General features: G+C 44.5%; 2 protein-coding genes across 2 annotated transcripts in view; one reads left to right on the forward strand and one right to left on the reverse strand.

Annotated features, from left to right (window-relative positions):
* Positions 1 to 583: 583 nt before the first annotated feature.
* Positions 584 to 21,944, reverse strand: SHE (Src homology 2 domain containing E). The gene is made up of 6 exons (XM_082615961.1): positions 21,126 to 21,944; positions 18,300 to 18,426; positions 9,306 to 9,608; positions 6,821 to 6,977; positions 6,254 to 6,373; positions 584 to 4,833 (listed from the first exon to the last, which is right to left on the reverse strand). The coding sequence occupies exons 1-6, from the start codon at positions 21,729 to 21,731 to the stop codon at positions 4,647 to 4,649; spliced, it is 1,500 nt and encodes a 499-aa protein (XP_082472087.1). The 5' UTR covers positions 21,732 to 21,944; the 3' UTR covers positions 584 to 4,646.
* Positions 21,945 to 22,904: 960 nt separating this feature from the next.
* Positions 22,905 to 27,762, forward strand: part of TDRD10 (tudor domain containing 10) — a 56,818-nt gene continuing 51,960 nt past the window's right edge. Inside the window, exons 1-3 of the mRNA XM_082615962.1 lie at positions 22,905 to 22,950; positions 26,467 to 26,495; positions 26,827 to 26,906. Coding sequence (XP_082472088.1) covers positions 26,494 to 26,495; positions 26,827 to 26,906 — 82 coding nt within the window. The 5' untranslated portion in view covers positions 22,905 to 22,950; positions 26,467 to 26,493. The remainder of the gene's footprint in view (positions 22,951 to 26,466; positions 26,496 to 26,826; positions 26,907 to 27,762) is intronic.

The raw sequence follows: 27,762 nt of genomic DNA on the forward strand, positions 1-27,762 counted from the left end.
TATAAATGTTCAATGGAAATTAAGACTTTGATAGTGAAAGACTCAACACTATAGCCTTCTTCTAGAAACTCAAATGAATTTATTTGTGCGTTTCTAAACAGTTGCTTCCAGTGGTGGTTCTCAGCCCTGGCTGGGTATCAAAATCACCTGGTAGGGGTTTAAAAAACTTAGATTCATCACAGATTGCAGCATCACATCCCATGGATGGACTGGGGGCAACTGTATAAATAGCAAACAAAGGTAAAAACAAAAGCAAAGCCACAACTCTGATGCCTAGTCAGGGACAAGGACAAATGTAAAAACCACCTACTCAGGAAGAAGACAGCCGAGGAAACGGAAGAGGAGAGCTTCAGTGTGGTCCTGTTTTATTTGGGAAGGAAAACATAACAGGAGGGCTCTAAAGGTGAACTCAGAAAAAAAAATTAAGGTCACGTCTGCTGGTTATGTTCAGTTGTGGTTTGTTTACACATTTCATCAACGGTGATTGCAAATGAAACTTCTGACCCTCTCTGCTATAGCAGAAAAGTGTTTTTTATGAAGGGAGGTGATTCTCAAAACTAATTGACTCAAGCAGAAACACTGGTTTTCCTGGAATAATGTTTATTTAAAGTTACATTTCAGAGTAAACCAATCTTCAGGAGGGCATGCAGCTTATATTGGCTACTGCAATACATCCAGAAATTTTTATAAAATCTTTCTGATATAAATTACTAAAGCACTACCGATAGGCACCTGTATTACATACAATCTTCAGATATTTTCAAAAGTTAAAACTATGTATTAGTTGATACTTAAAATGTTAAGGCCCCCTGACAAAATAACTGAATGGGTATGAACGTGACAAAATGAGATGCCTGTCTCAGTGATCTGTTGCCAGCATATTCATTAAAATTTCAGATTCTAAATGACATGATCCAGCCATAGTCCAGAGGCCTCGTGACGATGGTTGTATTAGGTTGCAAATCACCCTTTCCGCAGGAAAGGGCAGATTTCAAGATGGCAACTGCTGTGTCATCATTTTCTTGCTAAGGATTGTATCAGAAATCCTTCAGAAAACCCTGCCCTAAACGCGCTTTGTTTTCCCCTGCAGTTTTCTTTCTCTCCATTAGATGGCAGTAACACACCACCGTTTTCTTTCTATAGGGTCAGAAATTAAGGAGAATAAATTAAGGTTCACTGCAGGCCAAGTTTCTCTAAGTCCAAGTTAATGGGGGTACAAAAATTGGAGACAACAATAAAGAAGAGTGATTCTAAAGAGATCATAAGGCCAAAATAGTGCTGGTTACAGAAAATAAGAAAGAGACAACGAATGAATGAGATGTGTGAGAAAGGTATCAAATAAATTCTGCTAAATATTAAAAGGATGGGGAGAGAAGGGAAATGAGGTATCTCCCTAGACTGAAGGAAAAATGAGCCATTAACCTTTGACTAAAAAAGGACATTTTAATAGAATAGAAAGGCTACTCTCATTTAAAAAGCAACTTGAAGAATGTCTCAAATGCTCAGTTGTTCTTCTGAATTAAGTATTAAGATTTATTCACTAACAGTGGACATTAACAGACTAATGACACAGTCAAATGACCCAATTAATAAATTAGGATTATTTTCCTACCTATCTCAAAATCTTCTGGCTGTCCCTATGGATTATCTACCCACCTCCCCGTCCTCTGGCAGAGGCCAATAAATGAGTAACAATTCGGCAAAGCATGGAGACTTTGAACAGATAAGAATAAAGGCTCTTTTTATATATGATTCTTAAGAAAGTACTTTGGATAACTAAAAAGGACACTTCCATCCTCAGAACAGGCATATCAGCATTTACCTTTCTGTACATATATTACCATTTCTCCATTATTTTATTCCTACTTATTTAAATACACCAACTCCAGTGGTTGAAATCCATCCTGATAGAAACAGCTATGGTAGCAAAATAAATAGAAATGTCCCTTTACCCTCTGTTCTTATAGGCCTGAAATGAGCCAATAAAATAAACTCATAACCTGGAACAGAGCATTTTTTTAAAAGGAGGTGTGATAAAGGGGAAGGAACAGTTGTAGGAAGCTCCATGGATGCTAAAATTCAAGGCAAATGAGAACAAATTTGCTAGAAGACATTATTCTCTCCAGAAAGAATCAGAAAATATTCTGGGAGACTGAATGAATTCAAAAGAATTACGACTACAGGAAAATACTTGTATCAAGACAAAATGACAAAAAGCACAAGCATTCAGAGCTCAGAGAGGAGACATGTCAAGAGGGCTTCAGATCAGCTGGCCCTGGAGGCTTAACAAGGAAGCCATTAGGGAAACCCTGCTGGGCCTAATTGTTTTTAGAACATATGGTACTTTGTGCCACCACCCAGCTGTGAATTCCCTGGCTTTTGTCAGCTTGTGTCACAACCTTAAGAAGAAAATAGTAGCTTACCCCCCTTCTACGAATTTACTATATTTCTTCTTATTATAACCTCCTGTACAATTGTGAAGGAACTGGACTATATATAAACTCCACATCTCCACTTTTAATTATATAAAGAAAACAGCATGACTGTCACAGAAAAACAATATAGAGAAAGCACAATACTGAGCCTATGATAGAAGCTCAATAAATACTTAATGTATCAGGTCTGCTTTCAAAATGTTATTTCATTATTACATTCATCACAGTTGCTGGGTACGGGCCAAATATCATTTAGTGCACAAAGAAAAACTTTACAAAGCTTTCAGCATTTATTAAAATTAGGGTAACTGCCGTATTTCCTTTGTAGAATAAGTTTAAGTAAAAAATAAGGTTTCATTTCTAGAATGTTGAACTGAAAATAAGTTTAACAGAATGAATTATTTGTAAATGGAAGATAATAAATATTTGTTTAATGGAATCAGAACTACGAATGCTAAAAATTAAAAAAAAAATCTCGTACTAAAGATATAGTACGTAAACCAATACATTAAAAAATTCTATCAGTACTTAAAACACAGAACATTCTTGATTAATAAAATCTTTGACATCCAGTGAGGAAAAGTTCCTTTCGAATTTTTAAAAACAAAGATCACATGACTCTCTGCTACAATCTTAACTGAATAAAGAAGCGAATATTTACTAATCTCTAAATCATAATAGTAAAATGATAACTAATAACTAGAAGGATATGTTTTCCTAAACATTAACCGAATCAACATTTCTTTTGTGTATTTAACATTAGTTACAAAAGTTAACTTTTCATGGATGACAAGTCAGCACATTTGCATCTGGACCAGTTTCAAGAACCAAATTACAAACCCCAGAATACAGAAACATCTGCTCAGTTGTAAGTATAGCGCCACTCACTGTAGCCTTCTCACAGCCATTCCCACGGTTTTTGTTTTCACAGTAAGTACATTGGCGATACAAGTTCACAATAAATCATAATGGTACTATGAATATTATTTTAATATCTTTAAGCAGTAGTAGATAGAGAAAATGCCAGTCTTTTAAAATATGTTTATACGGTGCCAACCGGTCTGCTTTGTACAGCATGAGAGAAACTTTGCAGGTTTTAGAGACCCAGTTCACACAATCATATTCTAGAATTTATATATATATATATATATATATATATCTGTTGCACGACTTGTGGGATCTTAGTTCCCCAACCAGGGATTGAACCCCGGGCCCTGGGCAGTGAGACTGTGGAGCCACTGGACCGCCAGGGAACTCCCTATATATATATATATTTTTTTAAGTTACTCTAAAATACAAAGCGAATCCAATTTTAGGGATAAAAATTAAAAATGGCTCCAATAACTAAAATGAACAAAAGTGAAACAAAAGACATCAGAAGTTCTGTATAATTATTCAATAAGAAAACAGTTGTTGAGCTTTGTAAATTTTCAGATTCGTTAAAAATCAGAAATAAAATCTTCGTTGTATATTTTATTCTGTAATTCAGAATAATGGTAATGCTGCCAATACTTAATTATATTGGTGATTCTTAAATCAGAGGCATCTTCCTTCTTATTTATGCTTATATTACTGATTTGCTGAAAAAGTCCACAGAAATTGAGAGAACACAAACTTTCTTAACAATCCTTTTGCCAGACCCTACAGTTGTGAATTTTTATGGACTCCGGAGCTGAACTAGGACCCTCAAGAGAGAAATATAGCTTTCTCCGAAGTGCCCACTATTTACTTATTTTCCACTGATCATGCTTTTCCTCCAAGGAGGGGTCCTGTATTACATGCTCTTTGGGCCCACATGATCATTTTTTGTTGTCTTATGTAAAAGCCAAGTGCATTTTTGTGGGTTTGTTTGGAGACCAGGTATTCCACGGAAGAACTAGCACATTTTTGGAGAATCTTAGTATTTCTGGGCTCCTGACTTACCTTTCCTGAGGGTCACGCCCCACACAGAGCACCCTACTCCAGGACTGGAGGCAACTGGTAAATTATGGTTTCTCATTGTAGACTACTTAGCAAGGAGAAAAGGGACAGGTCAGTAACCAAGTGTCATGGAATGGATTCAAGGCCGAAGACTTTTTGACTCCTACATGAAGCGTCCCGCTTCCTCCAAAATATTATGGTGCAGTCCAGCCTTGTCCCCTGAGATACTGGTTGGGTGCTGATGCCCTCCTAGGTGTGAGAGGCCCCGCTGGGGCTTTTGGTGGCTGAACCTTAGTGCAGCTTGCTGTGCACAGGGTAGAGCAAGGTCATATGTTCTGCCCCCTTGAAAGGCAGCTTCTCATTGGAATAATAGTGTACCACTTCCGGGATGCTGTCAAAGACAGCACTCGTCTGATTCAGGGTATACTTGTTGTCTTTGGTCTGAGCCACTATGATGTGGACACATCCTTGACTAGTCCTGGAACAAAACCAAAATTGAGGAGAAGACATGAATGAGTGAGCAGAGGGATCCCTCCCCACTGAAAACAATCTCAGCCAGATTCACAGGCGAACAGGTTCCCATCCATTCCTGGAATTGTGATATACAAACAGAAATGCATTCAGCACTCCAGTGAAGCTCTCAGAAGCTTCACAGCCCTCAGCTAAATGTGTATCATCCTTGGGTTGTTTATCCTTAATACACACAAGTCATCAGGCACTAGACCAAAAAGAAAAAAAAATGTCCAGTCCCTCCTGGCCCCCAAATTGCCAAACTAGTGCTTAAACCCAAGTATGAGACCACGAAGGTGAGGTTTAAACTCACCCTCTTTGTCATGGCTAAAAGGACATGTGTAAGGTTTCCTCCCCAAAGAACACATTAAGAATAATAATAATAATAAAACTGTTTCCTTCCTCCCCCCACGGCCAACCCAATCTGGAAAGACTGTTCCTGGTTGTGTATAATGACAGTTGGCACCGAAGGCTCAAAGATCTAATCCACGAGCACCAGTCTCAGGAACACAGCAAAGCTATTCCTGGTATTGTGTATCTGGTGGCCTATCCCGTTTTCTGAGCCATGCTGCTCCCCCCGACAACCTCTTATCCCCTCCAGTCTGATTGTTTCAGCTGCAGGGGCTCAGCTTCCTCAGGAAGGAAATGCTGTTAGGGCTCTTGACAATGATCCTCCAATATAGCACCACTGAACTCACAAGAGCAAAGAGAATTTCCATGACACCAGCTCCACCAGGCCTATCAGGCCAAAATGAATGTTCTGTGTACAACTGGGCAGGGGAGTCATTGCAAGGCAGTGTTTCCTTTTTCATCAAAAGAAACTAGTACCAAAGTTGCAGCTGGCATTTTGACAATCAAGGGATCTGATTTATTCAAGTCCCAAACACTAGGGAATAAAAGAACCACTGAACTATCCTGTTAGAAATTATTTTTTTATCAAGAATTATTTCTCTGCTGAGAGGACCTACTTTAGATCACGTAATGTAAGGCAGAAAGTGATCAATGTACAACGGTAATAAAATAGGACTCTCTTTATCATACGAGATATTGCGACATTTACCCAATACCAATTCGGTATTCTTTTTTTGTTTTTGGCCATGCCATGCGGCTTGCAGGAACTTAGTTCCCCAACCAGGGATTGAACCTGGGGCCACACGTCAGTGAAAGTGCTGAGTCCTAACCACTGGACCGCCAGGGAATTCCCCCAATTTTGCATTCTAATCAGAGCATGTCATGCTCTGTTGTCCAAGCAAATGCATCTTATTTTATGACAGTACATACCCCTGTGAACCACCTTCAAAGTACAGCTTTTTTGCCTGGTCATCTACCCATGATAGGAAAGTCTGTACCCCTCTCCTGCATCCAGACAGGGAGGCTTCGATACTCACTTTAGTGCAATGGAGTACCTACTGGTCCCTGACTCGCTGTTTCGAACCAGGTACCCAGCTTCTTTGCAGGGTTGTAGTCGACTCTCAGCCTCAGCACGGGTGATGGCACCATGATACCAACTGAAAAATGGGGCAGGGGGAGAAACCACGAGCATCAAGATACCAGTCCAGAAAGGGCGTCGTTCCATAAAGCATTATTTGAAATGAGCTTCTAGTGAAAACTCAACAGCCGGACTAGATCCTGCTTCCCATTCAAAATAGACAAAATGAGATTTGGGTAATACTGGATCACAAAACCTATCAATCACCTAAGAGGGAGTTAACAGGGCTAGTGTCATTTTAAAAGTTTTCACTCTATGCAGAGGAATGGAATTTGAGATCAGGTTCTGGGGATACAGTGCATTTTCTACTCTGCACAAATGCACTGGGCTTTGAAAATGGGTTTTCACTAATAAGTCCCACACAGACAAGTATTCAGCACCAAAAAGAATCATGTAAAATGGGCCAGTGTGCCCCGACCAAGTTCCCGGCCATTGTGTGTTACACGTATCTGTGGAGGAGACTCACGGCTGCTTCTCCAGTGGCAGGGCTGGGTCCACTCTTTCCCCCTCACTGTGGTCAGAGAGGGTTGGCTTCAAGATCTTCTGGGTCCAACTCTTCTGTCGGTGATGTTGCCTCACTGTCTCCTCCTTGACGGAAGGTCGCTCAGAGCCTTCAAACTGAACTGGAAGAAAGGCTCCATTTAACATCAGAGGCCACTGAGGTGACCCATGTAAACTTCAAAGAAAAGACCTTGTCTGCCTCATCTTAGGAAAGAAGCTTTTCCCCCTCTTTAATTTGAGCTAAAATACATTGCAAGGGACTTCCCTGGTGATACAGTGGTTAAGAATCCACCTGCCAATGCAGGGGACACGGGTTCGAGCCCTGGTCCAGGAAGATCCCACATGCCGTGGAGCAACTAAGCCCATGCGCCACAACTACTGAGCCTGCGCTCTAGAGCCTGCGAGCCACAACTACTGAGCCCTCGTGCCACAACTACTGGAGTCCACACGCCTAGAGCCCGTGCTCCGCAACAAGAGAAGTCAGTGCAATGAGAAACCCGCGCACTGCCATGAAGAGTAGCCCCAGCTCACCGCAACTAGAGGAAGCCCGCACGCAGCAACGAAGACCCAACGCAACCAAAAATAAATAAATAAAATAAATAAATTAAAAAAAATACTGCAAAAGGCCCTGGGATAGCTGAGCTCCTGCTGTCTTTGATATCTGATCATACTGTTAGCATCCACATGCAGCCACTTTTTCTGCAAGATATTTATTAATGTAGAACAGTTTTAGAATATAAGAAGAAACCACTTTAGTATATTTCAGCATGTTCTTTTTTTTTTTAAAGATTTTTTCGATGTGGACCATTTTTAAAGTCTTTATTGAATTTGTTACAATATTGCTTCTGTTTTATGTTTTGTTTTTTCTTGGCCACGAGGCATGTAGGAGCTTAGCTCCCCGACCAGGGATCGAACCCATACCCCCTGCATTGGAAGGGAAGTCTTAACCTCTGGACCACCAGGGAAGTCCCTTCAGCATGCATTGATAAAAAACTCTTCATTTTGGTATATTTAGAATAAAAGACTAAACAAGAGTTACAGGTAATCACTCCCTGAAAGAGTACATATCATTCTATGACACCAAATAAAGTTTTCACTATGAAATAATAAAGAGAAAAATCAACTCAGAAATAGAAAGAAACTACTAATAGTGCCTTAAAGATGCTATGACATCTAGGTTGCATAGAGGATAAAGAGATAAAATGAGCAGCACCTAGCACTGTAGCAGGTGCCCAGTAGAGATTTGTGGAAAACAATTTTAAAATAAAACAAAAACTGATTTGGGGGTGGGGGAGGGAAGGATTGGGAGTTTGGGATTAGCAGATACAAACTATTATATATAGGATAAACAACAAGGTCTTACTGTATAGCACAGGGAACTATATTCAATATCCTGTGATAAGCCATAATGGAAAGAATATGAAAAAGAATATATATATGTATAACTGAATCACTTTGCTGTACAGCAGAAATTAACACAACACTGTAAATCAACTATACTTCAATAAAATTATATAAAAAAAATTAAAGCACACAAACAGAAAACCTGACTCAAATGTTTGCTATCAAACAAATTACCTTTTCTATTCACCCTTTACATTGACTATACTTTTTGTTTGTTTGGCTGTGTGGCTTGCAGGATCTTACTTAGTTCCCTGACTAGGGATCGAACCCGCGCCCCCTGCAGTGGAAACACAGCATCTTAACCACGGGACCGCCAGGGAATTCCCTACACTGACTATACTTTTAATCAAAAACATAGCTTTACTGTTAGAGGGAAAAGATATCCCTAACTTTTAAAATCAAAGGCAAAAGAAGTTCGGTGGCCAGCTAGGTAGAAAAACTATGTCCTGGGAGAAGCAGGAGGGAGAATTACCTTTAATAACTATTGACAATCTACTTATCAACTTCCTCTTAAGTTATTTTAAAAAGTTCATACTTGAAGAAATGATTCCTTTAGGAGGATTTTCGACAGGAAAAAAAAAAGCTAGCTTCCTCCAGCTTTCCAACCACCTCTCCTGTAATCCATTTGATCCACTACTGGCATCTTATAAACAGGGATTTTAACAGGTTTGAAGAGTAGCACGAAGTAAGAGTTAGAAAAAGCTGCTCTCAATTTGATAGCGTTGGTGGTAATTAGATAAGGTTTTTCAATAGTGACTTAAGGCATTTCCAAAACAGTCGCATACTGCCAAGATAAAGGAAAATAAAGATACCCAGAAGGATACAGGATACATGCAACATTAAGGGCTCGTCTTCAGTCCTGGTCTTCCAACCATAGCCAAATTCTCGTTTCCTCATATCATCAGATTTCTTGGGGAAAGAGACTTGCAGTTGAGGAACATAAAGAAAAGCGCCTTGGCTGCAAAGCCCCGGCTGCGGCTGGCGGGGTTTTCCATCAGGGAAGCAGAAAGCAGGAGGGAGAGGGGGGGCGCGGACCCAGCCCTCACCCGACAGCGCCCGCACGATCTGCTCCTTCTTCCACTCCCAGGGCTGCTCGTACTCGGCGGCGGGCCTCTCGTCGTCCTGGGGCAGCCGCGCCTTCCGCTCCGGCCCCTCGGCGCGCGGGCCGCCTTCGGCCGCCGGCTCGTAGGGCGTGTCGTACAGCTGCGGCGGCTTCCCCAGCAGCTCCTTGGAGCTCCGTCTCTTGGCCAGTGCCTCGGGCTTCGTGCCGTTCTCCCCTGGCTCACAGGGGCTGTCGAGCAGCTGAAGAGCCTTCACCAGGGGGTCTTTGGAACCTCGTCGTCTGATTTCTGAAAAACACACACCGTTCACAATACTTTTGAAGAAAAGGTGTCATGGAAGCCCGGTGATGAACCCAATTACCGCTGCACCCCCAACCGACAGGTCTGTCTGGTTGAAAGTGGCCTAGAACGCCTGGATTGTTCCTTACTGGGCTGATGGCTGCCCAGCTGGGGGAAGGGCCCTAGAACTTCTTCCCGCCAGTTGCCTGAGCCAGATAATAGGATCAAGCCAGATAATAGGATCAAGTCCAACGATTAGGGGATCACAACCGAAGACAGGCCTGCCTCTGGGGCCGCGCGCGTGCAGTTTGGAGAAGTGGCCTCAAGGCAACCTGCTCCACAACTCCCGGTCCCCCTGTCCCCTCTTTTTTTTTTTTTTTTTTGCGGTACGCGGGCCTCTCCCGTTGCGGAGCACAGGCTCCAGACGCGCAGGCTCAGCGGCCATGGCTCACGGGCCCAGCCGCTCCGCGTCGTGTGGGATCTTCCCGGACCGGGGCACGAACCCGCATCCCCTGCATTGGCAGGCGGACTCTCAACCACTGCGCCACCAGGGAAGCCCCCCCCCCCCCCCCGTCTCCTCTTGAGTGTGGTTCACCTTCAAAGTGTTTACATCTTGTTAGGAAGCTGTGATCAAAGTATGTTAATAAAAATTGAGTGTTTACTATATTCAAGCACTGGGCCACATACACTGAGGTAAGATATTTATGTGCGTTAGACAGAGCTCTTGACTTCTAGGCGGTTTCGACGTAGTGACACATTCACAAATAATACTTAACAGGCTAACAATGACAGAATAAATAAAAGTAAAAGAGGAGTTGGGGGAAAAACAACAAAAATAATATCTCAAAAGCTAACATTTAGCCATAGTGTACTATGCATTATGCATTTTTCTAAGTGCATGGTAATTTTCACAACCGCCCTATGAGATGGGTTCTATTAGTTCCCCATATTATAGAAGAGAAAACTGAAGCACAAAGAGTTTAAGGAAATTGCCCAAACCAGCAAGTGCAAAGCCTGGATTCAAAAGCAGGAAGTTGGGCTCTAGAAGCCATACTCTTAGCCACCACACTTGGACTGACTCCAAGTGGAAGAGAAATGGAAGATGCATTGACTTTGATAGAGAAGGTCATTTCCAGTGGAGGAAGCTGCATGAGTGAAGATATGGAGGTGGGAACCAGAAAGGGCTTGTTCCCATCAGGGGGAATCGAGAGAGAAGTTCAAAGGACAGAGGGCAGGAGAGAAGAGGGGTAGCGGGAGAAGAATCTGGAAGAGTAGACAGGACAGGCACCAAAGTGCAGAAGTTTTAAAAGCCAGAATTAAAAAGTTTATATTGTGGAGAACCATTGCTAGTTTTTAAACAGGTAATAATAATTATATTTGTGATTTGCTGGAAGATAACTCCAACACAGTGTACAGGATAGAATAAAGGTATGGTCTGAACGGAGGCACAGAAATGGATGCAAAAAACCGGATGCAAATCACCCAACCACCAGCTAACCAGCCAGCCAGCCACAGTGGGAAGGAAGCAGCAGCATCTGGGGACTGACCAGCTTGGGGCCCAGAGGCCTTGGCAGGTAGAGTCAGAGATGACTAGTCTCTGACAACCAGAGCTGGTGATATAGGCCAACAGAAGCATCATGCTCTGGTTCCTCTAAATGCCCATGAGGAAGCCTTCAATCTGTCCACCCAGTCACAGTGAAGGAGGACTTTTCTAACACAAACATCTCACCTCATCACTTAACACCCAATAAGTTCTCAAATGTCCACTTACAAAGTGCAAACTACTCAGCATGGCGTGGGACACCTTCTGTGGTCACATCACTGCCTCCCTCTCCAATTTCTTCTCTCAATACCACCCTATCCCTGAGCCCCTTAAAATCCAATTCTTTGTTCCAGCCAAACGGAACTTCTGAAGTTCCCTGTACACTGCACTGTCTTATACCCACCAGTGTTCTGGTGATCTGCCAATCCTTTGGAGTCTAGCCTAGCACCTCTTCCTCTTTCCTGCCTACCTTCTCCTCCAATGCCCCATGTCCCCCAGGTGCCACCGCTTTGCCAACCCACTCTCACCTTGCATCTCTCTCAGTGTATGGATTTATTTGTTGATGTGTCTGTATTTCCAATTTGGTGGAGACTGCCAGGCCAGGGACCCCCATGTCTTGTTTGACTTTGTAGGAAACAGTTGTGCTAAATAATGGTTGGATGGATGGATGGGAGGGGAGAGGGAGGGGAAGGAGCTCTAGAACTTCTCCAGGCAGGTGACAATATGGATCTGGAGCTCGGCAGAGAGATGAAGGTCAGAGGTACATGTCAAGGAGTTACTCACAAATGGATCATTGTTGGTATTGTGAGAATGAAAGCCATCACCAGAGAAAAGGAAGCTGATTGAAAAGGAAAGAGGATCAAAGGCAAAATCTGGGGCTTCTTCAGTTAAGGGTGGATGGAAGAAGAGGTGCCACCAAAGAAGACTGAGAAGGAATGGTCAGGTAAGGATGAAGAGGATCAGGAGACTTACAGTGCCATAGAAATGAAGGAAAGTGAGCCTTTCTACAGGTAACTGAAAATGGGCATGGTGACTCTCTATAGAGAAGAATCACTGACTCCATAAGACTTCTATAACAAGGAAAGGGTACATTCTAGGGAAAAGTTATTAAAATCAGGACACTAAATTCAAAGGGGCAGAATTTATTTGTAGGGTGAGGTTCCAATTCTGCAGCTGGCTCCAATCCTATAAAACTGCAGTTCTAGTGCATTAGAATCACCTGGGGGAGCTTTAACAAATACTCATGGCTGGGTCCCATCACCACAGGTCCTGACTGAACTGAGCTGGGGTACAGCCTGGGAGTCAGAGTGGCAAAAGCTCCCCCAGGTGATTCTAATAAGAAGCTAAGCCTGAGAAGCACTCCCACAACACCTGGGTCCCCACAGTCCCCATCCCAGTTCCTCCTGCCCGCCAGAGCTAATCTTATCATTGCTAGCCCCAGCGCAAGGAAAAGGGTTCTCCTACTATCAAAAACTTCCACATCCGAATGTGAGAGTTAGAAGGACTATTCCCCATCCCCAGGCCAGGAAGGTGCCTGGGGTTATTTGAGGTCTCCTGCATCTCTGGTCCAAGCCTCCTGACTTTCAATCGACAGCCTTTTTTCTTCATTGCTTATTCTAGATGGAGTTATGGAAAACAAGAAACAAAAAACTCATTCTGCTCTTGGTTCAATTAAGATAAGCCTGGAATTTATGAAAAAGAACTTTTCTACAGAACTAGGAAAGAGGAAAGAGAAAACACAAAGGAGTTCAAAGGACGAATTTAGAATTTTAAAGTTTCTGATCAAAACCTAAGTTTACCCTCAGACTGGCATAGGCTGGGGAAACCTTTCCTAAGGTCCTTGCTTCAATTCTGTCCCAGTCGAACAAAATAGAAAAAGGCTTGACTCCAACCTTAAGATAGGAGTCCTGCTCACAGGAAATTTCAACGAGTTTGTGTTAAAATGATGTACTGTGATTAGAATCTTGAGTTCTTATTACACATGTATTTGGGTTTTTACTTTTGAGACGAGGCACTTGTATTCCTTCTATTTAATTTTATTAATTTTTTTTTGGCTGCACTGCGTGGCATATGGGATCTTCGCTCCCCAACCAGGGATTGAACCCGTGCCCCCTGCAGTGGAAGTGCAGATTCTTAACCACTGGACCACCAGGGAAGTCCCAAATATATGATTGTTTCTTTTCTTTTTTTTTTTGGCCACACCACGTGTCTTGTGGGATTTTAGGTTCCCAGACCAGGGATCGAACCCAGGCCCTCCGCAGTGAGAGCACGGAGCCCTAACCACTGGACCGCCAGGGAATTCAGTATTCCTTCTATTTTAGATAGTCACTGCACACTTAGAGCTCTGGGAAAAACACTGGAAAGTATACAGCTGAGAATGTTCCTTCCCAGGATGATCCTGGGATTGGGCAAAATCTGCAGAGTATGATCATCTTTTTAAACAATGTTTAATTACGGGGAAAAATAGGGCTTGAGCGCAGGGCCTATCTGCCCCTTCAAGGGGAGTAACCTTCCAGTCCCTTCCAGCACCTGGCTGCCCCCAACCTGAGGTGCCATAGAAACAGAAACAATTGCGGGGGCTGCAAGCCGACCCTTCCTGCAGGGAGAATAGCCCCTGACGTGCAGAGCTGGCTCCGAGAGGAAACGAGCCTGAGAAGGAGGAAATGGCTAGAGGAAGCTACGCCCTGGCTCTGCCGATAGAGGCCATTTACCACGGCAGACAACAGAATACAGCCAACGGGCTGCAGATAAACACCCATCTCACCAAGGGCTGAACTGAGGCCTGACCTGCACCAGTTCATATCTGCAACTGGTTGCCGTGAAACATAATATTGGCCAAAAATTTTCCCTTCTCAATTCCCAACTCTCACTGTACATAAGTATGCCATTTATATTTAAAAACATCAGCAGAAGACTAAGACTTTCTTTTGCTAAATTAATTCTAGTTAGCAATTAATATTCCCCTACACTTGTTCAGAATTCTCTTTGAAAATGGAATTCTCTCTCCAGAGTGTCTAAATAATTGTGATATTTTTCACATATGCATGTACTAGGCATGTTACACCTGCAGCTCAGTGGAGCCTCATTATAATGAAGCAAGAGATGTGTTAGCCCATTTTCACAGGTGAAAAAACTGAGGCTGTGTAGCAGTCAGCAGGGGAGCCATTCACTACTGGCTCCAGAGCCAATGCCTTCTCTATCATATCTTACTTTATGCCTCAAAGATTTCATGTAGAATGCTAGATACAATTTCTGTAATGTACATTTTCACTTAATCCATTCCATGTATTCAAAACATCAAACTTAGAGTCTCATAAGGCTCTATGTTTCTCTTAGAATCAGCAATAGGGATCTTTTACTGATGCTTAAAATTTTGATTTAAAATTAATATTTTCCTGTCGAATAAATCTAAATATCTGAACAAAAGCAGATATAATTCAGAAGTCCTGAAACTTAAGTTTAACAAGCAAAATATAGACAAAGTAAATATATCAAAAAGTCTTCTATTTATATTTTTTCCATAATGGATAATTTTTTAAATGGAGACTGAAAAAATGAGGTTCTCCTTTAGATTTGACTATCTACACCAACCAATAAAACCATTTGGAGGCAAAAATAAAAATTTAAAAACAATCTGTGACTGGAGCTCGGTAACTAAAACCAAAGGGTGTTGGATGACCTGGTATCCCCACTCTCCAGCTGCATAACTTGGGCAAGTTATTGAATCTTTCTGAACCTTGGTTTCCTCATCTGTAAAACACAGCCTTCTCTGTAAAACAGAGCCTTCTAACACCCACTACACAGGGTGGTAGGATTTAGTGGGGTAATCTGGCAACTTGGCACCTAATAGACGCTCGACTTGTGTGATATCAGCTGCAGAAGGAGTTATCATGCTGAATGCTGGCTCATCTTAGGGAACTTCTAAAGACCCTCCCAATGCTAATGTTTTAATTTGGTGGCAAAAACTTTTCATACTAAATTAAGTAGAATGTTTCTGCTAATTATTTAGCTAAAATGTTCCTGCAAATCTAACAGAACAACAACAGGTTTAAACTAATATTGCTTTGTACTGATTGTCATATCTTTATTAACAATCCTTTGGAGAAATCTAAGTGAGCATTTATTCATAAATTTATAAATCCTTAGCTTTTAAAAGTTAAGAGCAAAGTTTTGGGCAGTGGGGAATCCAGGGAGCCTGGGTCCCACAGTTACTTGGCCATAAGAAAGTAATAAATGTCTCAATTTCTGTTCCTTCCTCTGTTCCCTGAGGCAGACGGTGATTCTTATTCTCTTCTTCATGGCTAAGTGCTAAGTGACATATTTTCTGCTCTGTTAGGTCTGTTTGCCCCTTGGGTTGTGAGGTCCATAAGGACATGGGTCCTGTGCATCTTGTTGCCTGGATGCCCAGAGCCCAGCACAGGGCTGGGTGCATGGTAAAGAAATGCCTAGGAAATATTTGGTGGTCGTTACAAAATACCATCATGAACAGTGTTCTATACATCCAAGATATTGCTGAAATTAGGCATGTTACTTCCACTTCACAGGTATTAAAAAGGCAGTACTGGGAATTCCCTGGTGGTCCAGTGGTTAGGATGCCATGCTCTCACTGCCGAGGGCCCGGGTTCAATCCCTGGTCGGGGAACTAAGATCCCACAAGCTGCACGGCATGGCCAAAAAACAAAACAAAACAACACACCCAAAAAGGCAGTACAGAAGTTGGGTGCTCCACAGTTAAATCATATTCATCAGAACCCTCTCTATCTCCTGCTGAAATAAACAAAATCCCTAACATTTCTCAAGAAATGTGAGACATTTCTGAGCTTGGACTTGACAAACAAGCCCACAGGGAGCAAACTGAACAGAAAAAAGTAAAAGGTTTAAAAAAAAAAAAAACAAACCACCCAGCAGCAAATCTTTTATTCCCAGCTTCCGATAAACCCACTTCCTGTTATTCTGTCCAGCTGTGTAACCTATGCGTAGAATAAGAGGTATATTCTCTTATACCTTTGTGATATATATTTTATATATATATAAAGCACATAAATATATATCACAAAGCACAAAGAAGGTGCTTTGTGATATATATTTTAAATGAAGGACTTTTTAAGTTCACCAATATAATATTTTTTAAAAGAGCAAAGGAAAAAAAGCTAGTAATTCTTAAATGTTAGTAATTTAAATTTTTAATAAATTTGAATTTATCCTCCAATTGAATACATTAGTTTTGTATTACTAAGTAAATTTATTCAGATAAACTGTTTAAAACAGAGCCTGGAACTTAATAAATGTTCAAATATTAAATGCTAGCTACTACTATTATTACATTTATTTTGTATTGGACACTTTGACTTTTATTTTTTTAATTTTTAAATTTTATTTATTTATTTTTTGGGGAAAAGCAACAAGTTACATACCAACTTTTGACTTTTAAATACAACTTTCCTTGTGAGTCTGAGTGGAAAGGTGCCTTGCTTATATGTAAAGTTTAAACTTTTTCATACATCATTTCACATGTCCTGAGGCGGCTTGGTGTAGAAGGCAGACCACCCAGTCTGGAGTGGGAAGAGCTGGGTTCCAATTCCTGCTCTGTCTCTTGAAGAGTCTTATGAACATAGGAGAGTCAGAATCTCTTTGATCTTATTTTCTACCCTGTAACAAGGGGGTAGTATGAGGGTCCCCTAGTTTCAGGGCTTTGTGGTGATTATATGGGGGGAGAAAAAGACATTCACTTTTAAAAAGCAAAGCACTTTCCCTATTATCAGTGTGGCTCCACAAAAACAAAAAACCAAAAACCTGAGATAATATAAACTACTTACTCCAATTAAAGAGAAAGAGAGGAATAAAAACCAAAGGACAAAGAAAGGTGAATCAAAACAAAACATTAATTTTTTGTTTTTTTAGAAAATCTTTTCCCTCAGCTTTATGTAAAAGAAAATCTTTCCTCCTATTCCTTTCAAGCCTCTGATATTTTTTAAAATTCTGACTAAGTTCATTTTCACTTCCTTTCATTCACAGATTTCATTAGAGGTCACAGTCCAGTGACCTTCAGGGTCACAGCCTGGTCAGGGTACACCCTTCCCAAATGTGCTGCCTTATCTCTGTAAGCAGAGAGCAGGAAACAGAGCAGTGCTTTCCTGCTGCAGCTCAGTCTCACTCTGAAGCCTGTCTTGACCCTTCCAGGGTGCTGCAGTTACCCTCATGCTCAACTCTTCTGAGACTATGCTTATGGAGCCTGAGCTTGACAGCTTTTGTATCTGTTTTTAAACAGAAGAGACAAAGTCTTTAATGTGTGACCAATTATTCCTTTCCCAGGCATGAAACCCACGATGTTCAAACAAGGCTCCCTTGAGTCAGCACTTAGAAACTGCATTTTTTCATTACAGATTAAAGAATGTTTTAAGGAAGATTAGGTGAATAGATAACTTACTCTAAAATTGCACAAATAAATCTAAATAATTAGTTTTTAAAGTACTGTTTACACCAACTTAAGAGAATTATGAATAAAAGGGAAAAGTGTGACAAAAAATGACAGAGTGATTGCTCAACTCACAAGTTGGAATTATTCCAACTTGAAAAGTTACAAGAGTGGTCAACTTTGGTTTTAGGAGGTTTGCCTTGAGTGGCTTGGTTCATGCCAGTGATTAATACTCATTCCTTAGTAATTAAATTTTTTTCCTCCAATATCATAAAGCTTGTTGAGAAATCAATCTTCTACTATAAAACAGAGGATCACATCATGTCTGCAACTTTTAACAACTTAAAGTACTTTAAGTATGTGTTAGTCCCTTGGTACAGATTTATGACTCCCATTATGGATGTCAAAGCTTTGAAAGTGGCCAAAAAGTGTATTTAAATAATCTTAAAACTGAAGATCACATTCTGAGCAGATCTGCAAATTCACAAGTGTCTTTTGCATAGAATTAGAAAAACTTTAAAGACTCCCACAAATTCTAAAACTGAAGGACACAAAACCATTAGGGATGTTAACCAGATATTTTGACTTTAGTTTTGAGTCTAATTTCTGTTTCTTCCACTCAGCAGGATCTGGTATAGTCCCTTCGCCCCTCTTCCCAAAATACACACTGGTGATTATTTTTTACTACGTTCCGAGTGAGTGTGAGATTTCAGTCTGTATAAAGCAGCTCCTGGTTACAAACCTGTTATCATTTGCTGTGCATCATAGGGTTCCATGTATCCATCATTCTCCCCTACTCTCTCTGCATCCCTTTGGCCTTTCGTCCGTTTAGCATCATAAGGGTCAGCATAGTCTTCTAAAATGATGACCTGTAAAAGAACCAGACAGGGGAGTTGCTAAGGACTGTCATATACCAGAGTGACAATGGTATCAAAAAGACTGCTAAAAAACCTGCAGACCCAAAAAGAGGTCAAAATTTCCAACCAGTTCTGAAGAGCTTTTGCACTTGATTACACTATTATCCACCCAGTTGGACAAACATCTGGTTTATTTTGGTAGTATAATTGATTGGCAACAATCCATCTAAACTCTCCTGCTTATCCCCAAGGCTTTTTTCACCTCCCTCTCTCTCCCCAAGCAATAACGCATTTGCTGGTTAAAGTGTAGCAGGGGTGGATGGCAGAAGGCGGAAGATGTCTATGGCTTTAGAGCACAAATAAATGAACTGGTCTACTACATTTTCCACGATTTTCATTTTTTTAATGCCAACCAGTTGAGCAATAGAGCCATGGTTAAGTCAGCCCATCACCCACTGACACTGAACATCCACCAGCACTGGCTAGGCACTGAGAGGGAATAAAATAAGACCAAGACTTACTTTTTGTCCTCAAGGAATTTGTAACAGCTCTAAAGAGGCAGGCTTCATAATAAGAAGCCTAAGAAATAGGTCAGAGCTAAAGAGTATTGTGGGAGTTCTAGGTTCAATAATTTATAGGCAGACTGATTCTCACAGACTACGATCAGATAGAGTTTTGATCCGTATTTGCTACAGAAAGCATCCATCCTTCCAAAAATAGAAGAGTGCCTGGGAAGGCGGTGTGAGTGCAATAGTTCTGTTCTGCAGCAGCTGGGTGACAGTGTGGGAGCTTAGGGAGCCTGAGCTTGACAGGTGCTTCTCAGGGAGGAGGAGTTTTATGGGGAAAAAAGATATATTCATTTTTAAAGCACAGCACTTTCCCTATTATCAACGTGGCTCCACAAATAAACAGCTAGGATAGTATAGATAAACTACTTATTCCAGTTAAAGAGAAAGAGAGGAATAAAAACCAAAGGTGAATCAAAATTAAGGGAGGAAGCCCCAGGCCTTGGTACAATCTCTGATTACATTCTCCAAAGAGTTCATGGAGAAGCACCACTGGAGCTGGCAGAAGAATCCAGATAAACAGGGAGGAGTGAGGCGGAGGGGACAGCCTGGATGAGAGTCCTCTTCCTGGGAGGAGATGGCCTAAGAAACTTTAGACATCTAGAAGCGATGACCAATAACCAGGCAATCACTGCAGAGGACTGTGATTACCATTCACTCCCTCACTCCATTCTTCTTGCCTGAACATGTGTACTGCATCCCCAAGGTACAGCAAGGAACACGAAGCATGATACTCAGTGCTTGGCTGCAAGGTGCTTATGATCTAGTTAAACACATGGAGAGACCACCGACTAATGTCTGGATGAGCTGATCATCTTTCCACGGCTCTCCTGGCAGTGTCTGGCAGGGAGGTAGGCATGCTGTAAATACTTGTGGACAGAATAAGTGGAGGAATGAATAGAAGTGCCAGTGCAGACACACGTGGTATGTGCTACCACTCCTGACTCCATCCGGGTGGGCCACATGTTTGAAGCCTGGGCAAGAGAAAATTAAAGTTCTCATGACAGGGAAGTGATCGCCTGGGCTGGAGGCTGAAAGCTGGGTGTAAGCTCTTCTCTCTCTCCTTCACACAGAACAGCAGATTTAAAAACAAACGAACAGGGACTCCCCTGGTGGTCCAGGGGTAAAGAATCCATCTTACAATACAGGGGACGGGGTTTCGATCACTGGTCGGGGAACTAAGATCCCACCTGCAGGGCTACTGAGCTCTCGTGCCTCAAACTACAGAGCCCACGTGCTCTAGAGCCTGCGCACCACAACTGGAGAAGAGAAAACCTGCACACCACAACTAGAGAGAAGCCTGAGCACTGCAACTAAGACCCGACGCAGCCAAAATAAAAAATAAATAATAAGAAACAAACAAAACCCCAACTCATCTCTGTAAGAATGAGCGGGTCTCTTCACCTGTTCACAGTCCTTTCCTTAACTGTCTCACATTGGACAGCACCCAGAAAACCTCCAGTGTGTAAGAAGCAGGAAACACCTTCTGTCCTGATCTGTAATTTCCCTTCAGGGCATTTCCTTGTCCTATTCTGTAGCCTCCGCAGTCCTTAGAGCCCTGTGCCCCTTATCCTATATGGCTCCTGCACAGCAAATGTTCATGGGATGAATGAAAGGGCTGTAATCTTGTGGTACTAGTGAAGGGCTTAGAAACCCTTTACTGGGCTGAAGTGCAAAGAACGATAGCGCTTCCAAACTAGCAGAGAAGGGGGGCAGTTGAAATCAGTACTTAAACAGTTTAGAGGTTACCATTCCTTATGCTCAAGAAGGATAAAATTTACACACAAATCTAGCTTTGCAATTCCCCTGGATTTCTAGATGAAAATAAACCACATCTACAAGGGGATCACACTTAACAAAGCACCCAACTGTCTCATTCAATTATTCTTCTAAACTGATAACAAAATTAAATGGAAAGTACATTTCTGCTAAGTTCCCCAATGCTAGAATGAGAATTCTTCAAGATTAAAAAAAAATCTAATTATTTTAAATGGTCACTTAGGAGTCAAATGTTAGAGGGGGTAGATACATCCTCACCTTCTCTGAGGTATAAAGACCCCTAGAGTTTAGCGGGTTCACGATGCTCCCTTCCCACTGTTCCGCTTCAGTAGGGGAGAGGTGGTCCAAGGGAGGTTGTATTCTTACCGTGTCTTGCTGCTTAATAATCTTGCCCTTGTCCAGTTCGGGTCCCAGGGAGGAAGGGGAAGAGGACGCGGAGGAAGAGCTGCTGTTGCTACTACTGCTGCTACTACTGCTGCTGGGGTAGTTGCTCTTCCCATTCTTCTCCTGAGTGTCCACCTTGATGAGCCTGTTGATGTAGGTGCTGCAGCCTGAGCTCTTGGCCGCGCCCCGGTGGGGCTCCTCCTCGGTGGCCCGGGAGTTCTTGCGGCCCTTGCCCGCGGCGGCCTGAATCAGACCCTGCAGGCTGTCTCGGGATAGCCGGCTATCCTTGGGGGGGCCGACCCCGGCCCGGCTGCCCCCCAGCTCGGCCGCCGAGTTCTTTCGGCCCTTGCCCGGGGCGGGCCCCGCGCCGCCCGCCTCCGAGTTCTTGCGCAATTTGCCCCCTCCCCCGCCGCCTGGCTTGGCCCGCTCCGACACTGTCTTCAGGTTCAGGGGGAACTCCTTGAACCACTTGGCCGCCATGAGGGGGGCCCGGCCGGCGCGGCTCAGGAGCGTCGTGGCCGCGGAGCAGGCGAGCGAGGAGGCCCAGCTTAGACACGGAGAAGCGCCAGGGGCCGTGGGCCACTGCATTCCCCGGGGCTGGGGCGCTAGAGGCCGCGGCGAGGCCCCGCGACGGCTGCTCCGCTCGTCCCGGGCCGGCCGTCGCCTACACCCCGCAGGGTGGGGCCCCTACGGCCCGGGGCGGGGGGCTTGGGGCGCCGAGCGGGCGGGCGCGAGCCGCCGCTCCGGACACGGACGGCGACAGGCACGACGCACCGGGGCCCCGCCCGAGCTCGTCTTCAGCGCCTGCACGGCCGTGGGCTCCGCGGGTCTCCGGGGGCGGCGGGCGCCGGGGGCTTCCCCTGCGTTTTCCTCCCGAAGTGGGAGAGGCCGAGCCCACGGAAGCCCCGGGACAGCCCTGCCCACACTCCCGGGGACCAGGGGAGACGAAGCGGAGGCGGCGGGAGTGTCCCCGGCGCCGCGACGGACAGTGGGCCGCCAGCGGGCAGCCCGCCCTCTCCGCGCGCCCCTCCCCTCCGAGGCTGGCGCCTCCCCGCCCGCCACCTCCCGCCCAGATCCGGGGGCGCCGGGGTCAGTGCCTCTGCAGAGGCGGGTCCGGGGTGGATGTTCGGGGGAAGGTAGCAGCAGCTCTACGTGCTGACCGGTTGCGCCCGCGTGGTTAGGGCCCCCCACTTTTTGGGCAAGCAGCTCCCCATCTGCACTGAGCTGGTCTCGGCCGGGCGCTGCCTTCAAACGCAGCCCAAGTGCGCCACGTGCACTTCTCCGACCCAGGATGGGAGCCCCTCCACTCCTAAAAGAGCTAGGCGCGCGCCACTGTCACTCGCTCCACTCTCTCTGCAAGCATATTTTGGGGGGGTGTGTGGGGGGGGAGGGTGTCTATTAAAAGCGGGAACAGGGCCCGCGGGCGCTTGCTCGCGAGCCGGTGCAGTTACCGTCCCAACGAGCACTGCCCGCGCGGCACAGCGAGCACATAGGTCTTCCCGCCCGGCCGGGCTGCAGCCGCCTGGGGATTGGGTGCTGAGGGGCGGCCCCGCCCCGTGCCCCGCAGGCGTCGGAGGAGTAGGAGCGCGCAGGAAGAAGGAGCTAAGGCTCAGCGTCTGGGCTGCAGGCTGGATGTACTTGGCAGGGGGGAGGTAACGGCTTTTTGGTTCCCGGCCCCGGGCTGCCGGGCGGGCGGTGGCGGGGACCTGGGCGTTGGGAAGCGTTTGTGGAAACTGCACCTCTCATTTCCCCTCCAGGGTTGCGGGGCGCGTGTTACCCCTCGGAGCTTGTCGCTTGTTCTCGCCAGGTGCGTCTGGAGAACTAATTTTTAGTGGGGTTGGTGGGTGGGAGTGGATAGCAGACTGAATTTAAAAACTTTAAATTTAAAAACCTTTTAGCTTAAAAAACTAAACGTGCTGTTGAGGCTAACGCAGTACGTTCTAAATCCAATACAAGCCATGGGGACTGAATGATCCTGGCCACTCATTGGCTTCATTTGTGTGGGCGTTGGTTTGTGAGGTGGAGTGGCAAAAGAAATGCTTGCTTATTCCAGCCATTCTTGAAAATGTGCCTTACCTTAAAAAAAAAAGCTATTGAGATAATTTGCACACCATAAAATTCACCTGTTTTAGGTGTACAATTAAAAGGTATTTAGTATATTTACAATGCAGCCATCACCACAATCTAATTTTAGAACATTTCCCTGTTTAGAGCATTTGGGGCGCCAAAAGGAAACCTTGTTAGCAGTCACTCCTCATTCCCCGCCCCCCCCGCCCCGACCTAGGCGGCCACCAATCTACTTTCTGTCTCTACAGATTTGTCTAGTCTGGACTTTTCATATAAGTGGAATCATACAATATGTGGCCCTTTGTGTCGGGTTTCTTACTGTAGCATCATGTTTTTGAGATTCATCCATGTTGTGGCATTTACCAACATTTTAGTCCATTTATATTGCCAGATAATATTCCATTCTTTGGGTATACATTTTATTTATCTGTTCATCTGTCAATTGATGATCATTTGAGTTGTTTCTTTTTTTTAAAATTTGTTTTTGGCAGCGTTGGGTCTTCGTTGCTGCGTGTGGGCTTCCTTTAATTTCTTTCTTTAGTTGTGACCGGGGCCACTCTTCCTTGCGGTGTGCGGGCTTCTCATTGCGGAGGCTTCTCTTGCTGCGGAGCACGGGCTTTAGGTGTGTGAGCTTCAGTAGTTGCAGCACGCAGGCTCAGTAGTTGTGGCACAAGGACTTAGCTGCTCCGTGGCAGGCATGTGGGATCTTCCCCGACCAGGGATCGAACCCGTGTCCCCTGCATTGGCAGGCAGATTCTTTTTTTATTTTTTTATTTTTTTTTTTTTGTTTTTCGGTATGCGGGCCTCTCACTGCTGTGGCCTCTCCCGTTGCGGAGCACAGGCTCCGGACGCGCAGGCCCAGCGGCCATGGCTCACGGGCCCAGCCGCTCCGCGGCACATGGGATCCCCCCAGACCGGGGCACGAACCCGTATCCCCTGCATCGGCAGGCGGACTCTCAACCACTGCGCCACCAGGGAGGCCCGGCAGGCAGATTCTTTAACCATTATGCCACCAGGGAAGTCCCTGAGTTGTTTTTTTTTTTTTTTTTGGATATTGTGTACAATGCTGCTGTGAATATTTGTGAACAAGTTTTTGGTGGACATCAATTTTAATTTATCTTGAGTAGATACCCAGGAGTGGAATTGCTGGGTCATATGGAATTCTCTTTAACTTTTTGAGAAACTGCCAAACTGTGTGCTAAACGGCACCACTTTACATTCCCACCAGCAATATGAGGGTTCCCATTTCTCCACATCTCAACACTTATTGTCTGTCTTTTAAATTATAGCCCTCCTAGTGGATGTGGTGTATCATTGTGGCTTTGATTTGCATTTCCTTAATGGCTAAATATGGTGAGAGTCTTTTTCATGTGCTTATTGGACATTTGTTTATCTTTGGAGAAATGTCTATCAGATGATTTGTCCACTTTTAATTGGTTTATTTGCATTATTATTATTTTGGCTATGCCTGACTGCATGCAGGATGGTTTCTCTGACCAGGGATCAAACCCAGGCTTCTGTAGTGAAAGCGCCGAATCCTAACCACTAGACCACCAGGGAACTCCCTATTTGCCTTATTATTGAGTTGTAAGAGTTCTTTATATACTCTTTGTCTTTTTTTAAATATAAATTTATTTATTTTTGGCTGTGTTGGGTCTGCATGCGGGCTTTCTCTAGTTGCAGCAAGCAGGGGCTACTCTTCGTCATGGTGCACAGTCTTCTCATTGCTGCGGCTTCTCTTGTTGTGGAGCACGGGCTCTAGGCACCAGGGCTTCAGTAGTTGTGGCTCACAGGCTCTAGAGTGCAGGCTAAGTAGTTGTGGCGCACGGGCTTAGTTGCTCCGTGGCATGTGAAATCTTCCTGGACCAGGGCTTGAACCTGTGTCCCGCATTGGCAGGCGGATTCTTAACCACTGCGTCACCAGGGAAGTCCTGCTCTTCGTCTTTTTAAAAACACAAATAAGACACTTTTCCAGACCAGGCAATAGAGTGGAAGCTCATGACTTTTGGGTCATATAGTTTGAATTAAAAAAACAGGCTTCTCTATTTATGAGCATAAATTAAGTGATCTTTGACAGACTACCAGATTATGGTTTCTGAGCCTCCAGGACTTCATCTGTACAGTGGGGTAATAATGGCAAGTTCTGAGAGTTTCCATGAGGATTAAATGAGACAATGTACATTAGCTGTTTAGTTAGCATAGCACCTGGCAGGCCCTTAAAGGCATCTTTGAAAGATTTATGCTGGGCCCTTGCTTGGGAGGTGTTGGTGCCCTCCCTGTTTCAGAAGCCCATAGACTTTTCCAGGGTTACCAGGAAATTGGGAGGAACAGCCATAACCTGATTCTGCCCATAAACCTCTCTATTTTTATTCATCAATACTTAAGCCTTTTAATTATCTTAACCACTGTTAGTTCTGTTTAAATTTAGTTGCAACTAAAGCGGTTTCCTCCTACAGCTGGGAACAATTTAGAGGACAGCGTTACTACTTTCTTTTAAAATGTAACGTTTTAATTTTTGTTTCGCCCAAAGTAAAGGAAAAAAAAATCCCTTTAATATGACTTTGACAGTCTTCTTATCTGCAGGAAAAGAACCGAGGGCTAATCAGTCATGCCTCTGCAATGAAGCCTCCATAAAAACCCAAAAGTATGGGTTCTGAGAGCTTCCGGGTTGGTGAACACAGTAGAGATTTGGGGACAGTGACGCACCTAGAGAGCATGGAAGCTCTGTCCCCTTTCCCTGTACCTTGCCCCATGCGTCTCTTCCATCTGGTTGTTCCTGAGTTATATACTTTTAAATAAATGGCAATCTAGTAGGGAAAATGTTTCTCTGAGATGTGAGCCACTCTAGCAAAGTGATGGGACCCAAGGAGGGGTCGTGGGAACCTCCAGTCTATAGGTGGTCAGTCAGAAGCACAGGTGACAACCTGGGCTTGCAGGTGACTGGCGTCTGAAGCGGGGCAGTCCTATGGGACTGAGCCCTTAACCTGTGGAATCTGATGCTATCTCCTGGGTAGACAGTGTCAGAATTGAGTTGCATTGTAGGACACCCAGCTGGTGTCTGGAGCAGTGCTTGGTGGTGTGGTAAAACTGCTCCCCCCTACATAGGAATTGGTGACCAGAACCTTTAATAGGTTCTGGGGATTAAGATATGGACCACTTTGCTGGGGGCATGATTCTGCCTGCCACAGTACCTATTCAGTAATGTGATGGTGAATGATCCTGGCATTCCTCTAACTGTGGCTGGTTGGCTTTGCAGGAGATCCTGTTGGAAAGAAACTGCAGCATGTAAGTTGTTTCCTTTTGCTGATAAACAAGCCTCCTTCCACCCCACAGCCTTCTCTTCCTTCTGCTCCTGCCTCCCAATGCCCAGAGCTTAGGAGTCAACCCCAGCATTTCTTGCCTGTTGATTCTGACCCTAAATGTGCTTTAACAATTAGCGATTAAAAAGGTCCAGTGGAGGGCTTCGTGCTTGGAACCCGAGTCTGGAAGGAGGAAGGGAAACCGTCTGTCAGGAAGGGGGTATGGAGGCTTCTGCCGGGCCCTGCTTGTTATGTCCAGACTCCTTCTGTTGGAGTTTGGCCTTGGGAGGTGCAACGCTAAGACCTGTGTTTGACAGGTCCTGGAGCAGCAGTGACTTCCGACCCTCTGCTGAAGTATTTGGGAAGAATGGAGTGTTGGAGGAACAGAAATCTCCAAGTGAGTTAGCTTGGGGGTTTGATTGGTGCTGGGACGCTCGGTCTATAACCTGGATCCTAATTAATCTACTCAGTTTCTCTTCACATGAAACCTGAGATCCTGCCCTTGCTCCAGTCACCACGTTTCCTTTCACATGAGGGATGCATCCCTCTGCGACACACCGTGCAGACCCTCAGGCGCTGTTGCACTGGCTGCTCCTAACCCCATACTTCTCTTTAATCCTTATCTCCTCCCATTTCACCCTCCACCCTCTCCAAAGTGATCTCTCTGCAACCTAGCTGTGTTGATGTCACCTCTCTGATTTAACCCTTCACTTCCTTCTCACAGCCAGTGGACTCCGCTGAGACTGCTGTGGGCAGCAGTCAGCGACTTCAGCAGTTGGCCTGGCCTGCCTTTCTTCCCTCTGCTCTTGCCACTCACCCACCTGCAGCGTGCGTCTAGCTATTCCTGACTCCAGGCAGCCTCCCAGACGCGCCACTGGGCCTTTTTGCATCTCCATGCCCTTGCGTGTTCTCTACCCTCTGCCTAGATTCCCTTCTGTCTCCCTCCTGCATTAACCCCCACTTCCTTCCCTCCTTCAGCTGAATGTTAACTTTGAAATACTACCCCCTTTGGTCCTGAAACTACATAATACCCCATTGAAAGCGCTGGATTCCTGGTGTGCTGATGACTCGCTGTCCTCCCAACCCCCAGAGGGTACGCTCCTGCCTTGAAGGCAGTGATATCCAAGGCCAACACTTAACACTGGACCACTCCCATAACACTGATAAGTGTTTGCTGACCGATTGAGTGCTGTATAACCCTTCATTGGTGGGGGGGGGATGTTTGTAGGGGACTGTGTGTGTATGTTTTAACA

Source organism: Mesoplodon mirus, assembly GCF_964341445.2.
Source record: "Mesoplodon mirus genome assembly, chromosome: 3".
Lineage (NCBI taxonomy): Eukaryota > Metazoa > Chordata > Mammalia > Artiodactyla > Ziphiidae > Mesoplodon > Mesoplodon mirus.